General features: G+C 41.8%; 1 protein-coding gene across 1 annotated transcript in view; it reads right to left on the bottom strand.

Moving 5' to 3' along the window:
- Positions 1-18,316, bottom strand: part of LOC311227950 (exostosin-1) — a gene marked incomplete at both ends in the record, with an annotated part of 687,742 nt that overhangs the window by 80,087 nt on the left and 589,339 nt on the right. The window contains one exon of the mRNA XM_084313822.1: positions 2,149-2,309. Coding sequence (XP_084169948.1) covers positions 2,149-2,309 — 161 coding nt within the window. The remainder of the gene's footprint in view (positions 1-2,148; positions 2,310-18,316) is intronic.

Genomic DNA, 18,316 nt, shown 5'->3' with positions numbered 1-18,316 from the left:
GGTAAGACCAAGGCGCCCAGTAAAGCTATGAAGATGCAATTTATATTAAACTACAATTCATGTTTTTTTTCTACATGTGTTACAGCCATTTGGCCTACTTGACTTAGTCTATTGTTCCCTCTTCTAGGCTACTGTACTTTGAATGTTTTAAAATATATTTCCTATTGTTGGCTGCAGTTCAATTAATTTGTATGTGTATATTCTATGCATTTGACTGAGACACTGACAGGCTTGTGTAGGCCTACTCCTGCCATTTACGTTATTATAATTGAATACATTTACATTTTGTACACAACAATTCTATTGTGGTGGAATTCTCTGTTCAAAACTGTCCAATTATTATGGAAATCTGCTATGTTGATTGAAGCTTGAGTCCCAAAGGTCATAGGCCCCAGAAAGAGGTTGAACTTGGTAAGGACCATTGCACACACCTTTTAGATAAGTCTCTAGGTTCTCCCTAAAATAGGTTATTAAGATATAGGTGTTCTAAACTAAGGATAAGTACAAATTGGACTTCTAAAGTCAGCACAGATAATAAAAGTGTTGGGCAGATTCACCATTAGGATAATCTCTGGTCAGGGCCGATACTGTGGGGGTCTGTCTCTCTGGGGAACCACAGGTGGGCAAACATGAAACCTTTTAGATTTAAATACAGTCTTAAAATGACCAAACTTCCCCCTTGCCTGTAAACATTCGAACAAAAGGCTTTTTGGAGCCCCCAGCCAAATGGTTGGAAGTAGCTGGGGGAGGATGAGGCAAGCGTCCGAGATTCTATTTCAACCATTGATAAAATCTTCCTTGAATAGATTTACATACAGGTGTCACAATACAGTGGGGGCAATAGGCCGTTTGGTCATTTAGGACATCTAGCAAAAGCTCATTCTCTAAACAGACTCCCCGGCCTGGTGCCAACACCCAGCTTTTGTCTATATTCAAAACCGGTTTTCCCAACATTGAGATGACTAGCCAGCCCTATAATGGGGGGGGGGAAACTCCTCCGGTTCACAAAGAACATGGAGGAAAATACATTTGGACAAAAACAGAGTTAAAGTAATATTAGACATTTATACTGTACCAGACAATAACAGAATAATATAGATCTGTTTAAGATTAAGTAGAAAGTTTATGGCCAGTTGGACACTGAATTAGATAACAAGGTGGGTTAGAATAAGGGCAAACTAACTTCAAAAATATGCAGTAACTAACTATAGGATCAGTAATAACTGTAAAACCATAACATAGAATATAGATTATCTTGTATTGATCTTAGGACCAACAGTCAGCAAAATCAGGTATAAAGGAGATTCTTACATTTGAATTAATACATAGGCTAACTTAGGTATTTAAGTCACTAGGAAAGTCTACAAAAGTGTTAAGCTATTAGTTTATTAGAGTTAGAAAATATCCCGGGGGTTTTAAGATAGTAAGATTAATCTAAATACCTTTAAAAGCTAAAAATCCAAAACAATATATATTTTAAGGACGGCCTCTTAAGTAATGTCTGACGGCCGGTCTACTCAAAATGGCCGCTTTTAGGGTTTCAACCAATGAACCGCTCTCTCTTTTACAAAAAACCTCCCCGCCTGCATGGGCAGAGGGGGAGGAGTTTAAGCTTTAAAGCTAGTGGTTTAGTGAGAGAGGAAAAAGGAGAAGGACACAGAAACGGAACAGACACAAGAACACACCTCCCCATTCACACAGAGGACGGCGGAACCAGCAGGAACAAAGGAACACACGGAGAAGAAGCTGGGAACGAGAACAGAATCCTTTGTTGTCAGCAAAACAACAAAGACAATCAACAACTACCATTCTTTAATCTACTTTCTTAGTCTAGTTTTGATTGCAGACGGCATAGTGTCTAGTGATCACGACTATAGCGTTCTTTGTTTTAATTGAACCAGAATTCACTTGTTACTTTGAATTAAAAACAGATGCTGATACAACTTCTCCTCTTCATTCTCCTGCATAGCTGCCGTCGAACAAGGCCAATTACCTGGTCTTTTGAAAGTACAAGGGAATTGGTACCGGACAAACACACAATGCAGAGTAGGTTAAGCTGGTTCTGGATATCAGAACAGAACCATAGACCCCTTGATACTTCACTATGACACGTCTTTATGATTGTAACGAGTTCGGTGAGAGTCTTACCGGTGATAGAAGGCTGCCCCAGTGAGGACCATGGAGTAGTCATTGGTCCACTTGGAGGTGTAGCCCCAGCGCCTCTTCGCTGTGTCCCAGTAGTGACTTCTGGCTGGGTAGCCCACGATACGCTCTGGGAAACTTCTCCACACGATGAAGGCAAAGTCCACCTGAAGGAGAGACGAGGAGAAGAGAGGAGAGGGGAGGGCAGGAGAGGAGAGGGAACGGGAGGAGAGAAGAAGTGAGGAGAGGAGAGGAGAGGTGAGGAGGAGAGAGGAGAGAAAAGGAGATGACAATAAAGGAAAGGATAGAGGAGAAGAAAGGAGCGAAGAAGAGAGGAGAGGGAGGAGAGGAAAATAAAAGAGGAGAGATGAGGTGAGGGTGAAATTGAAACAGGCTGTAAGTGCTGAGGGGACTTGAGTGATAACAGAGACTAGAGTGCTTGATGTCAGCTTTCAGTCAGTCACTGATCATGTTCTGTTGGAGAATAACCTGGCAGGACACTTCAATGAGTAATGAAAGTATATTCAAGTCAGTCACTAAAGTAGCCTGACAGTGAGAGAAACCTCTGTGTGCATGGTGATCACCACCTCAGAAACCACCAGTAGGACAGCCGAAACCCGACCAATCTTTCGCCCTCGACTAAAGACACACTTCTTCAATCTATTAAAAAAATACTTAAAGAACGCTAACCTTCATCCTGTTCTCTACTATCATGCACTCTTCCTAATATACTAATGCACTAATATTAGGAAGAGTGCATGATAGTAAAGAACAGTATGAAGGTTAGTTTATTTTTTTAGACATATTATGCCTCTACTACTACTATGCACTTAACACTACAGCACTCAAGTTTCAACACTGAACATTTTAATGAACATTGTTACTCAGCTGAAAGAGTTGTACCCTTCCTGCTGACTTGTCGTACAGAACTCAGTCTTCTAAGTTGGATAAAAATATTAGCTAAATTACAAAATGTAAACCAAATAAATACTTCTCTCCTCTGCCTCCCCTACTCTGTCTAGTGTCCACACACACACACACACACCACACACACACACACACACACACACACACACACACACACACACACACACACACACACACACACACACACACACACACACACACACACACACACACACACACCTCTGGCAGCTAAGGGTCAGGTTAAACTACTACCACAGTGATCCATCTCATTATATATACGCTGGTGCTGCTAATGCCATTTAAAAACATTACACACATTCATGAGCCACCTAACAAGAAACACAGACTTGGTAGGTTTTATTTTAATTCATATTCCTCCTGGAGGTGAAACAATGTAAGTATGAAATCAACATTGTCAGTCGACCATGGAGTTACTCTTATATTAAAAAGCCCCATTAAAAACAAGATGTTCTCTCGCTCTCTCTCTTTAATTTTCTCACGCATGCAGATGTGCGCACACGCACACACACATGCACAGCCATGTGAAGATAGAAAGTAAGAGGAGGGAGACAGGAGAAACAGAGAGAACAAGAGAGAGAAATAGAGAGAAAGAGAGAGAGAGAGATAGAGGGAGAGAGAGAAAGAAAAGGAAAGAGAGAGAAGGAAAGAGAAGGAAAGAGAGAGGGAGAGAGATGAGAGAGAGTAATGATGAAAGAAAATGGTGAACGAATAACGAATATTTTAAAGAATAATATATTCAATGTTCTCTCTTCCACTCTTTTTTCCTCCTAACCTTCTCTCTCACCGCTCTATCCCTCCACCTCTCTCCTTCCCTCTCCATATCATGAAACTACCATGGGACCCATAAAACGTTCCTTAGACAAACCTTGTCTTGTACTGCTATAAAATGTAATTGGGAGTCTGTTGGCAGATCAATAAAACATCATCTGGATGAAAGACACATCAGATCTCAAGGCTTGATGGGCCTCATAATAGATCAGGCATTTTACCTGCTGAGGAAGAGAGACAGGAGCTGCACTTTAAAGACTGTAAAAGAAGGAGCACTGATTTAAAGCCACAATCTGGAATTTATCTGACAATATAAACCGTGGGTACTGTATTTGCATATTATGTGAATCCAAACAGTGACTGAAATATTATAACTTAAAATAAATGGTTGTGTAACACAAGACCCAGAACAAGTAGCGACCGCTTTTAACACCTACTTTGTTGAGTCAGTAAAAACACTAGCCAGCTCCCCGCTCACTGATGTTCTACATGCAACACCAGTTGATAAAACACAACCCGTTTTCTCCATGAATGCTCTGAATTCTAGGAGCAGTCAAAAGCTGTGAGTTAGCGCCACTGCTCGACGACACCAGCTTGGGGCTGATATTCCGCGAAACTAAAGACAAAGGCCGAGAAAGCCTGGAGGTGTTGAGAGAGCATTACATCGGGCGAGGAAGACCCCGAGTCGTGGCCCTCTACATAACACTAACGGGACTGAGGAAGGGGCACACAGAGACGGTGATCGAATACGTCATCAGAGCTGAGCAGTCCATGACGGCATTGAAGAGTGCAGGAGAAGCACCAAGCGATGGGCTAATGATGGTGATGAGGGGACTACCGGAGCTGTACAAACCGTTCACACTCCTGGTAACACACGGTTCAGCGGACATGACGCTGGGACAGTTTAAGGCCAAGTTAAGAAACTTCGAGGCCTCAGAAGATACCCACCCAGCCGCCGCGGAGGTGGGAGAGAGGGTGCTAAAGGCCCGAGCGACGCCAAGGGAGAGGACCAGAACCACGGCGGAACTGGCGTGTTGGCGATACGGAGAGAAAGGCCATCGGAGAGGCGACTGCACAAAGACTGTCTGGTGTAGCTTCTGCAAATCCACAGGGCACACAGACAGAGGGTGCATGAAGAAACACGACCAGAGCGCGTAATACGCGCATGGACAAGATGACGGCCATGGACGAGACGGCGGCCATGGACGAAACGGCGGCTACGGACAAGATGGCGGCTGTGGACAAGATGGCGGCAGCGGACACGATGGCGGCGACGGTCGACGTGAGACGGATCGAGACGACGCCCGGAGAATAACGGGACAAGAAGACTTCGCTTTCGGGGCGCGGACAGCGTGCATCGCCAGGCCGGCACAGCTGCAGCGGGCCCAGAGGAAGGGACTGATCGTGGACACAGGTGCGTCGTCCCATGTCATCAACGACAGGAGTCGGTTCAAGAACTTTGAAAACACTTTCCACCCGGAGAGGTACAGCATGGAGCTGGCAGACGGGAAGCGCACCTACGGGTTGGCGCAAGAGAGAGGAGACGCACAGGTATGCCTCACAGACAGTGGGGGGCGCCGGCGTACAGTGACGTTAAAGAACGCTCTCTACGTACCATCGTTCCCACAAGGACTATTCTCTGTAATAGCTGCTACTGCAAGCGGTGCCAAGGTATTCTTCGATAAAGGTAAAAAATTTCATGTAGAGCCTGACGGTACACGGTTTGACATAAAGATGTACCAGAGAGTGTATTAATGACAACGACAAGTGTAATGATAATAATGATATGTGTAGCGTGACGGCCAGTCACAATATTCAGACATGGCACGAGATTATGGGTCATTGTAATTACGAGGATTTACTGAAACTGCAAGCAGTGACAGAAGGCATGCACATTGAAGGTGAAAAGCGTAACAAAAAATGTGTAGTGTGCAAAACGGGGAAGTTTACTCAATCGAGAAACAGAAATCCCACAGAAAAAGTAAAGGCACCACTTGCACTAGTTAACACGGATCTAGCCGGTCCAGTAAGCAACGAGTCCATAGGAGGTTTTTGTTATGTACAGTCTTTTACAGATGTGTGCACAGGAGCAGTGTTTGTTTACTTTCTCAAAGCAAAGAGTGACACACTCCAGGCCACGGAGAAATTCCTGGCAGACGTAGTAGCCCCTTATGGTAACGTAGGATGCTTGAGGTCCGACAACGAAACCGAGTTCACAAACAGAGAGTTCCAATCACTGTTGAGAAGGTACAAGATAAGACACGAGACGTCATGTCCATATCCCCCACACCAGAACGGAGTGGCAGAGAGGAAATGGCGCACCCTTTTCGAAATGGCTAGGTGTAAGCTAGTAGACAGTAACTTACCTAAGAGCCTATGGCATTATGCGGTGCAAGAAGCCGCTTACACCAGAAACAGGTGCTTTAATAAGCACACGGGCACCACCCCGTATACAGCACTGACAGGAAAGAAGTGTAATCTAGCTAGAATGCACCGATTTGGATCAGTGTGTTATGCGTACCTGCAGGACAGGGGAAAGCCCGAGTCCAGATGTGTAAAAGGACTCTTTGTAGGGCACGACAAGGGAAGCCCCGCTTTCCTAGTTTATCATCCCGGTAAAGGGAGAGTGCAGAAACACATGCTAGTCAAGTTTGTCACAAAGACAACATGTGAGAGCGAGACACAGACAGAGGAGCCAGAGCTGGACTCCAGAGTAAGGTGTGTAGAAACAGAGACACATCAGCCCAGTGTACTTAGCACGGTCGTGCAGGCAGACAGTCAGCCACCCCCAGAGGGCGATGACGAGGAGCACCCGAGGGTGACGTCAAGTGCCCCAAGCAGTGGGAGGTATCCCTCAAGGGAACACAAACCCCCAAAGTATCTGACAGACTATGCCCGGAAAGGGAGTGACAAGGATGACAGTACACTTACCACTGTTGATTACTGCTACAGGGTAGTCAGTGGGGTACCCCCGACCTTTAAAGAGGCCACAGTGTCCCCCGAATCAAGTAAATGGGAGAGAGCAAGGGATGAGGAGATGAGGTCCCTAGAGGACAACCACACCTTTGCTCCAGCCAAGTTACCAGAGGGCAGACAGGCAGTGGGAGGGAAATGGGTGTATTCAACCAAGTTACCAGAGGGCAGACAGACAGTGGGAGGGAAATGGGTGTATTCAAACCAGGAGGGTATTGAAGGCCACGACAAATACAAAGTATGGTTCGTAGCTAATTGCTTAAATGCTGAAGGAGGGTACTCCATGCAGGAGGAGGATACTCCAGGTTTAAATACGGGAGGAGTAGAATCCAGGTTTAAATACCTGAGTAGAATCCATGTTTAAATACTGAAATGAATCCTATGTTTAATTCCATGTTTAAGTACAGAGGTGGATGATTTACCATGTTTAAATACAGAAATGGATCCCATGTTTAAGTACAGAGGTGGATGATTTACCTAAATGATAAATTTTCTAAATGATTTAATTATGTGGAAAAGATCCTGAGATGTTTTGACTGATGTAAGAGATGTATAGAAAAGCTGTGGGTAGCCTCATTTGTTAGACAACCTGTACTCGCCCTAACCTATGTTTTGTAGTGAGTAGAAATTGTCACAGTATTTTGCTGACCCCACAGAGAAGCATTGAACTACATCAAAAACATGTTTTTCGTTACCACAGAGGTGCAGCAGACGAACAGCTGTGTTTCAGAAAGGGCAGCAAGGGTTTAGACTAGAGCTTAACACAATGGGGACCGGCCACGTATATATACGTGTTTCGAATCCATGCGTTGTGGACCAGAGGCACGTATATAGCCGTGGCAAGTTGTTATTGTTTTATTCCATATTAATAACCGGATCAAGATCCCCGATCGACTCTGCAGATCTACCCTCCTCTGTGGAATCGGCAACATGCAATACCGGCCATATCCTCTTAGGGGCGCCATCGCTCCACTGCAGTATCATTGTGGGCGAATGGAATATTTTTCTTTACCCTCCAACGGAGTATCATATTACTCTGATCCCAAATGAACATCATGCACCGTGTATCACGCTTCGAAGCGGAGATTTCACCATGGAATAAGGGGATTTATCATCAACCAATGTACATATCGATCTACCAGATGCCGATCGATAACGGGGAAATGCTGCCGGGTATCACACGGGGCTGATGGTAAGACATTTATCACCTAAATTACAGCCGGATCAGACATTGTTGTGAGACGCAAGCATTCGATCAGTGAATGTGGCTACTTACACAGACTAATCAATAATACTAATCGACGTCCCCCGCCGCCCCCCTTTCATCCATAGATGCTCTGGGATAGTCCGGATCATAAGTAGTTTGTGTTATTTCATTAGCATATATAAAACGGAAATGCTGTTGAATATAACGTTAGTAGCCTTTAGCTCTATAACTTGCTTTCCAGAAAATAGATACGAAATCTGCGATAAAGCTTATATTCACGGCGCTATAAAATGACAACCTACTGATGGATTTTTTTTCTTTAAGCCATTTTGAAGGGACGGTTTATGCACTCAATTGACAATGAGAATGGACAGATAGCAACACTATAAAGTATAGATATAGCTGTTAGAAAACCCACATGTTTGTTTACATTCCCCGGTCCTCTAGCCACTAATTAGACTAAGCCCATCGGTCGTCAAAGTGTTAAAGCCCACAGTGATACTATCAGCCTGTGAAGCCGAGTATATGTTTCTAGCTATGACAATGCAGAAACGTGTTGATCTAGAACTGCTCGAAGTGATGGAGATAACATTATGAATATATTGCCTATTATGTAGTAGGTAGTTGGAATGTATCCTCTATACCGAATATTGTGTTTTTGAAGATGAGGGGCGTTTTGTTAACATCATTTAAAAAATGGTGAACACCTATGTATATATGAAGACTGTTGTTTATGAGGGCAACCAGGGAACCATTGTGATTGCTAGGAACCCAATGTGCCGACATAGATGTAAACATGTCGATATAAAATATCATCTCATCAGATCTGTCATCAGAGAAGAAAGAATGACACTGATTTATTGTCCAACGGACGACATGTTAGCAGACACTATGAGGAAACCTGTTCCAAATTGAAATTGAAGAGATTTGCAGAGGTCATGTTTAACACTTTCAGTGCCACCAGGGGGCGCACGATTTAGTGCTTGAATGCCACCATCGGCGCCAATGTGAACGTTAATATCGCCTAATCTATGTTTTAAATTATGGCTATGTGTCTAATCTGCCCGTCGCTTATGAAAGAATCATTTTCCAGTCAGTGTTGTCAAGGCAGATTGGTTTTTTATCGCTTAATTTCCATTTGAGAGCATTTTGAAAAGCACCCGTTTTCAGGTGAAAAACAGCCCATTCTGTGATAATCGCCTTTTACTGGAATATTCCAGAACGTTGATATTTGTCGGCCTATTTATGAATAGTTTTCAAATAAACGCTAGATGATCGATAGAATATGTGCACGCACGCACGTTCGAGGCGCGCGCTGATAATAGCTGCTTTCATTTCCTCATGGATTTTACAGTGAAACAGCTGGAGCACATATCACAAAAAAGCTTATATCTTCATGAAAACGAGTCTGATTATCCTAACACTGATAACATAGATTCCTTACCCGACATCAGATGGTATCCAACTGGTATTGTAACTGAGGGGTACAATTCCCTGACTGTATTGAATAAGTATGGTATCATTAAACCACTACTGCGTTATGTACATTACTACTGGCCATACAGTACACATGTATATGTGATGAACACCCACACAATAACACGGCTTAACAAGGAAAGTACTGTTTGTAATATTTATTAGAAGAGCACCAAGATTATCTTACATTTATTAAGATTGAGAGTTGCGCTTGTAAGGCGAAGAATGTGCATGAATAGGTCAAGAGCGTAAGTCCATGAGCATATTACGAAGGGGATAATTAATACCACCTGTAGCATAAGAATTATATAAGGTACACTCGTAGGTCAGCTGGAGATACTAAGGGGGGTTCCCTCCGGTTGTAAGCCAGCAGGGGAGAGGAATGTTCGGGAGCAAAAGTCTGGATCAACGAGGAATCAATAAGCTCCAGCTACGGGAGGCGGTACAGATACTCCCCTCGATCGGCAGACGAAAGCAGCAGCTATAATCCAAGTATGCGGGACAGCATGGATAAAAACCAGCCAGCCTCTTCCTAGAGATGGGCTCGAGTGATGCTCCTCACGGGTAAATCCCACACAGCAGCGGGGTAGACGGTTCTCTGCTCCAGCAGCCACGGTACCAAAGCAATAATCCAGCCGGAAAAGGCTCTGCATTCACCGGTGTAGATTCTCCTGTTCACGGTACTTCACATTAACTAGGTCGAACTTGATGTTATTTCACTAAGCTCCGACACTTTTACTATCCTATTCGCACGCGGTTATAAGTGCTCTATTTAGATGCAAGGTTGCTCACTTCACTTGGTCGTTGACTCGTGATGAAGGCTTTAACGTTTGAGGGTAACTAACTGCTGTATCCACCTGCAACGTATTTATACGTAAGGTGAATAATCTAGTGCCAACCTCAGTTCTGTCTCGTATTACTGCGCAAATCTGGGCATGTTGAGACATGTCTTAGCGGTGACTTTGAACTAGACATTGGGGGTATGGCCGTGGCGCCTAGGGGATCGCTGTCCAATAGGAGAACGAATATTATGGTCTGGCTTGTACCTAGGTAAAGGGATATTCCGTGTATATGTACAAAGAATATACAAGGGATATCAAACGATATACAAATGTTATACATGGGATCTCAAGCAATAAATATATATATTCGGTTTAATCTGACCCTTTGTAACAGGTATATTCCAATTCCTGATCACCATTCGAAAAAATCGATAAGTGTATAGATCTAACGTGTATACAGTAGAACTCATGATCCGCGGGGCTCAGAGCCCCCTGAATGAACTCTGGTACTCCGGCTGCATGGGTGAGAAGTTAAATGTGGACTGGAATATTTTTTTCCCCCATCCATTTTCATTGAGTCCACTCCAAAAGGGTGATTTACCATCTGGGAGACGATAGGGGGCGCTTTTTTCACATCTGATCGCCGGCGGCCCCTGGGTAGGCTAGGGTAGGCTTTATTATAAATTATAAATTATAAAGCGCGTTGGATAAAAGCGCTATATAAAAAAGCATCCATTTACCATTTACTTAATAAAACTCCTTTCTCATTCCACCCAATGCAGTTCGGGTTTCAAGCGAAGCACTCAACTGAAACAGCAAACTGCTTCTTTCTGGAGTCCATCAATACAAAAATGGACAAGTGTGTCATGGTCGGAGCAGTGTTCATTGACCTGAGAAAGGCCTTTGACACCATCAGCCATGACCTCAACCCCCTCCAATGTACAGTTCACATCACATCACCCCCATTGAAATATGATGTTGGGGTGCCTTAAGGATCGATCCTGGGACCTTTGTTGTTCAGTCTGTTCATAAACGACTTGCCCTCTGTCTGCGCTGGCACAACAGTCCAGATACAGATGTATGCAGATGACACAGTGGTTTACGTGCCTGCAAACAACAAAATCCAGGCAGCATACAAACTGAATGCAATTGGAGAATAATCCTACGTTATTCCTACAGAGCGATAATTATTATTATTGTTATATTGTTTTTTTTTATATATTTTTTTTTTTAATTTTTTTTTATTATTGCAAAACAAAACTTATTAAAAGTCAGTACTCAACACACAATGTATAATGAAACTTTCAGTAAAGGTGGTTAAAATATATGCAAGTACAGAAACAGGATAAAACAAAAATAGTCAATAATAACATTTTAACCGTATACAGTGTATATCCAGCGAAGTTACAGTTATATAAATGTTAGTATATAATATACCCCTAATACCTATTTTCTAAAACCCTACACACATATGCTCCAGCTCAAACCCCCCCCTCCCGGACCCCCTCTTGGATAGTACCTCCATTATCCCTCACTCCTAACCAGACATCACCATTATAGGCTAGCTTTTATTCTCTCCACCACTTCTAACCACATTGACATTTTGGATTCATTGAGCCCCAGAATTCTTGCTGTAGATATTTCTTGATATATCACATCGAGATATGTAAGAAACCACACTTTCCGGCACATTTTTTCCGGTTGAAACCAACGTGATGCGATCAGTTTTTTAGCTACTGTGATACCCGATAAAACCAATCTTTTTAGTTGTGGATTCACTGCAAACTCAAAAACATCATTCAATAGCAATACCGCGGGGTGTACAGGTATATTCCAAAATACGAGTATTGATAATTGTTGGGACACATCTTTCCAGAATGCCTTAACTGGTGGGCAGTCCCAATACATGTGCATAAATGTTCCTTCGTCCCCATTTGTACATTGGGAGCATTTGGAGTCTTGTATAAGCCCCATTTTGCACAGCCTTATAGGAGTCAAGTATGTCCTGTGAATATAGTTCAGATTGATTTGTTGATGATCCGGGTTCCTTGATGTAAGTCGGACATTTGCCCAGGCTCCTTGCCAATCAAAGTCATTTTCTAGGTCTGGTATATCCCTCCTCCAGACATTGTCTAGTTGAAGGGTTTCATACGAGGACGTTAGTAATTGGTAATAAAAACCTGATACAAAACCTCCCAATGTATCTCTTTCATAGAAAAATTTGTGGTATCTGTGGTGTTCAATTGGTATGTGTAATGGAACACCGTGAGATCTCATACAAAGTCGTAACTGTATGTAAAAAAGCCATGTGGACTCGGTGAGGTTAAACTTTATGCATATTTCGACATAACTACAGAGGCCCTTGTTATTAAAAATATCCCCTAATGAGTGTATGCCTCTTTCTTCCCATATAGGGAATCTTATAGGTCGTTTTCCCATTAAGAGAGCATTGTTATTGAATATGGGAGTGTGATTATGCCATACTTGAGGGTTAGGAAATTTCCTTTGTGTTTCCCGCCATGTCCTGATTGCATGGGTTATTATTGGGCCAAATTCTCGCTCACAATGCTTGATTGAAAGTTTAGTGTATGCTATGTCTTTCAATCTCTGTGGGGCTACTATGTTTTCTTCTAATTTTCTCCAAGATACCAAAGCCTCGGGGTCAAACCATATCTTCTTCAATGGTCTTAATGTGAAGGCATTAAAATATTGTAAAAAATCTGGGACTGCCATGCCACCGTCTGCTTTATTTCTCTGTGCGGTGGATCTTTTTATGCGAGGTGGTTTGTTATTCCAAATAAATTTGTATGTGGAGGTTTGTAATCTTTTCCAGTAGCCCTCTGGAGGAGGTAACGGAAGCATTGAGCTGAAGAAATTGATTCTTGGTAATACATCCATCTTAACTATTGATACCCTTGCCTGTACTGAGTTTTTAAGTTTTGCCCACCTGTCCAGGTCGTCCTTGATTTTGTTCTGTATTTTTGTGTAATTGTGCTTCACCGTTTGTCTTATGGTGGGAAATATTTCCACACCCAAGCATCTGAAATGTTTGACCATGGGTATCGCACCTGGGAGGGTTGTCTCTTTTTTTGCACTGGTGTTAAGAGGAAGAAAAGCCGACTTAGGCCAATTTATTTTAAATCCCGATAAATCACCAAAGTTCTCTATCAACTTGAGTATAAGCGGCAATGTGTTGTTGGGGTTTTGCATGAACAATATTACGTCGTCCGCATATAAACTAATTTTATGATGTGTGCCCTTGATTACTATTGGTTCTATGTGTTGGGATTGTCTTATAAATTGTGCTAAAGGTTCTAATGATAGATCGAATAGTCCGGGACTAAGAGGGCAACCTTGTCTGGCTGAGCGTGATACCGGAAAGATATCGGAGATGAATGTGCCTGTTGTAATCCTGGCCGATGGGTCCTTGTATAGTACTTTAATCATATCAATGAAACCTTTTCCTAAACCCATCCTTTCCAATACTGCCCATAGAAACGACCATTCCAACCTGTCAAATGCTTTCATAGCATCCAGGGATAGTATCGCCTTAGGTGTGATGTCCTCTTTGTCTGTATCTAGTACGTGCAGTATTCGCCTTATGTTATCATTGATCAGGCGACCTTTTATGAAGCCTGTTTGGTCCGGATGAACTAAAGACGTCATATGCTTTTGCAATCTGATGGCTAATATCTTAGAGTACAGTTTGACATCGGTTCCGAGGAGGCTTAAAGGACGGTAACTACCGCATTCAGTGGGGTCTTTGTCTTTTTTGTGAAGAACTGAAATGAGTGCGGTATTTTGGTGTTCAATGAAGCTTCCCTCTTTGACTGAGTATAAGATCATATTTAGTAATAAGGGTCCAAATATGTCCCAGCAAGAAATGTACATTTCTGATGGGATACCGTCAATTCCCGGAGCTTTGCCGTTTTTCATTCCGGATATGGCCTTCTTGAGTTCTTCTAATGTGATCGGTACTTCTAACTGTTTAGCGTCTTCATCCGTAAGTTTAGGGAGAGTAATTTGATTAAGATATGTGTCTAATTTGTCTTGATCAAAGGTCGTTTCTGAGTTATATAAATCAGAGTAGAATTCTTTGAATGTATCGTTTATTATTTTGGGTTCTGTTACTAGAGCTTGTTGTTTCCTAATGGCAGTTATATCTGCAAATTTTGCATTAATTCTTAGTCGCATGGCTAATAGGTGACTAGGTTTAGAACCTTGGAAGTACTGCTGTTGTCTAGTGCTGCGTATTTGCAATTCCGATTTTTGTCTGTACATTGCTTTGATCTCTGTCTTTAGTATGTTAACTTGGTTATCTAGTCTAGTAGAGTTGTTGTATTTTAAAGAATTAAAAAGCGTTGAGTAAAGCGTTTCCATTTCAGACAGTTTTGTGTTTTGATTTTTGCGCAATATGGAGGTAAATCTATCCGAGAAATCCTTGATCATATTCTTTACCGACATCCATAATATTCTGGGATCTTGCACCGAGTTAGCATTATCTTGTAGGAATACTGTGAGAGCTTCTTTAATTTGTGTAATGAATTCCTTGTTGTTAAGCAGCATCGAATTAAAACGCCATCTTGGGGCCCGGGTAGATAGTGTACCAAATGTTGCTTTCAGGATTAAGTAGCAGTGATCCGATAGCGCATTGGGTGTCATTTCCACTTCATATTTATCAAATATTCTCGGGGATGCAAAGACGTAATCAATTCTGGATAGTGTGTTGTGTCTCGCCGAACGACAGGAGTACTTGCGGGTCATGGGGTTAAGTGAACGCCATAAATCAGTTACTCCTGTTGATTTCGACCAATCTTTTAATGCTTTAGATGAATTATTTTGTTCGCTGGAGAAGGAAAGGTAGGTTTTGTCCATCCTTGGGTTCCAAATGGCATTAAAATCCGCACCTATTATATATGAGTACTCGGGATGGTTTAACATTTCTCCTGTTAGTGAAGTGAAGAAACCCACTTCGTACAAATTCGGGGCATATACCGCTGCCAATGCAATTTTCCTGTTATTGTGTATGATCCTAGCTATAGTTATGCGCCCCTCAGCATCCGACCATACCCCTTTCAATTCGATATTTAATTTGCGTCTGACGACTATGGCTACCCCTCTAGTTCTCGTAGCAAAAGAAGAGTGACTAATATTATGGTATATGTTATCCGCTAACGTATTTATGTCTCCCTCTAAAATGTGCGTTTCGCTTAATAGAGCCACGTCCACATGTTCTTTTTTCATCAGTGTAAGCACACTTTTGCGCTTGTGTTGTTTGTTTATCCCACCGGTGTTCCATACCATTATATTCAAACTAGCCATAGTCTATGCATGTTTTCGTGTAGTTTTTGGTAATGTTTCTGGAGTATGAAGCTACAATAGATGCACATCCAATTAATGAGGTCCCGTTGAGAGCTGAGCTTAAAAACATATATATATACAAATAAAAATCCCCTATTTTCCCCTCACCCAGAAAGTCGAACATGCCTGTGTTCCAAGAACACATCCTCCGCAATTGACTTTCTCCCATGGTCCACCGGATTGCCCAAACTGAGCATTGTAATCCTAATTTTCCTATGCTCATTGCCATAGGATCTAACATTTCCATTCTATTACAATAGAATGTCGCTTTTGGTCTTGCACCTTCCCTTACTGTAATGAAGTATTGTGATAAATAACCTAAAGATAAAAATAAAAATAAAAATAAAAAAAAGAGAATAAACCTTTATCGACATATTCCTTTGAACCCTCCACCAACGTGTGGGGAAAAAAAAGGAAAAGATTGTAGAGCAATATTGACACCTTAATGTGAAGAACATTGGAAAAGAATAATGTAAGTTAAAATATATTTAAAAAATATAGAGTAATATTGACACCTTAATGTGAAGAACATTGGAAAAGAACAATGTAAGTTAAAATATATTTAAAAAATATAGAGTAATGAGAAGAAAAAATTTATTAAAATAAAAATCAATGGAAAGATATAGATAAGGAATAAGAGATAAATAATTATCAACGTGGAGAAGCCACTAGAACCGATTTAACTGATTAGATAAGATAGAAAAGCAGCGCCTTTTAGCGCTTCAATGTGCCTTTAATGGAGTGATTACTTAAATTGTTAGAATAACCTTGCTGTGCTCATACGTTTATGTGTGGTTAATTTTAAAGTATTATTAAGGACTGATTGCACTTCATTTAATTTATTATCTGCTATGTGTATGCACACCGAATGTTATTGTTAGAGTTGTATGCTTCGTTGTCATGGTGCCTTATATTCTAGAAGGTTGTAGAATATACTAGTGCCTAGACTATTTTACATTCCAGAATGATCTAAGAGACCCAGGGCATTTGAGCGATAAACCTAGAATATTCCAGATAGATCTTTTTGCATTGATATTTATTTGTCCCCTCAGAGACCAAAGATTGAAATTATAATGTATTATGAATCGTATTATACACAGTACACTTTGTTATAGACGACTTGCATATCGTTTGCTACTTTGATGAACACAACAATGTCATTCCAACACTGGTGGAATGACCTCATTGATGAACACAATAAAGTCATTCCAACACTGGTATATATTTAGAGAGAGGCTTAACTGATTCCGGCATTTTCGTCATGCTTGGGGTTATTTGCTGCATTTTGATTCAGGAAATCCTCAGCTTCAAAGGGTGTATATGGACCTGACCTGCGGCCGTTGGTGCCCAAGAATGATAACAGCGCCGGATATGCTAGCCTTGGCTTGTAGCCGGCTTTGTACAGCTTTTGCATCACTTCTTTGTATGGTTGACGTCGGATGATGGCCTCTCTGCTCAAATCTTCGTAGATAAATATTGGTTTATCACCATACTTCAGCTTCCCACGTTGGTTGCGAGCATATTTGATGATGTCATCCCTTGTTGTAGTTTTCCGCAGAGTGACAATGATGACTCTCGGCCCGTTGATACTTTGCCCCTGGGAACCAATTCTGTAAACTTGTTCCACTTCTGGCACTTTGTTTGGATCGGAGTTTTCCAAAATCGTTGATAACTCTTTTGGAAAGTTGATGTCTTCGCAGTTCACTGCTTCATCAAGCCCCACAATGCGGATGTTATTCCGCCTGTGGTAACGATGGGTTTCTAGTTGCCTCTCCATCACTTCGTTTTTAAGCAATTTTATTTCCCTCCGATATTCATCTTTAGCTCTTTCCATCTCTTCTCCCATCTCTGTCAAGCTGCCTTCGTTTGCTTTGACTGCTTTTGTGTTTTCTGTCACCGAAATCTCCACTGTCGTGATTCGCACGGACAGCAAAGTGACTGCTCTCATAACCTCTTCGAATTTAGTATCGATGTGTTCAGCGTGTGCGACCAACTGTTCTTCTACGTGTGCTTTGAAAGCGATCATCTGTTCTTTTATCAGGGTAGTCAGAGAGTTGAAGTCGGGCTGTGCAACTGAACTGCTTGTGTCAGTTGATGTTGTTGGAGCAGTGAGGGATCCGATGGATGATTGTGCTATTATCTTCTCAAAATCGCCTGCTTTTTCCTTCACGGTACTTTTTTCTGATGTTCCTGCTATGTTGTCATCTGTTGTCTCCATCTCGGGGCCAGTTGTCCTTGGTCCCTGTGTATTCTCCTCTATATTCCCCGCGCCGGGGAATATATATATATATATTATATATATATTATTTTATTTTTTTAGAATTTTTTAAACATAACATAAAATTAGATATACAAGCATTAATTAACACTTTGGTCGCCAGGCTTATATTCTTAACCCTTAGAAGTCAACGGGGCTTATTGCTCCCGTGGGCGGAGAACAAAAGAATTAGAATCTCTCACAAATGCTCAGGAAGTCCCGTTTTTCAAAAATCTGTAAAAATAGAACAAAGACAATTTCGAGTGCATATAGTGTAATCTATATGTATCCTTACTTGCTAAACATAATACGACTTGTAAATATGTTTAATTCTTGCTCAATTGTATAGTTCTAAATATCCCTGTATTCCCCCGAAACTACAACGCGTCACGTACATGCACG

The sequence above is a fragment of the Notolepis coatsorum genome (genome assembly GCF_963971535.1).
Source record: "Notolepis coatsorum genome assembly, chromosome: 5".
In the NCBI taxonomy this organism is placed as follows: Eukaryota; Metazoa; Chordata; class Actinopteri; order Aulopiformes; family Paralepididae; genus Notolepis; species Notolepis coatsorum.
This window is presented reverse-complemented; position numbering and strand designations above follow the sequence as displayed.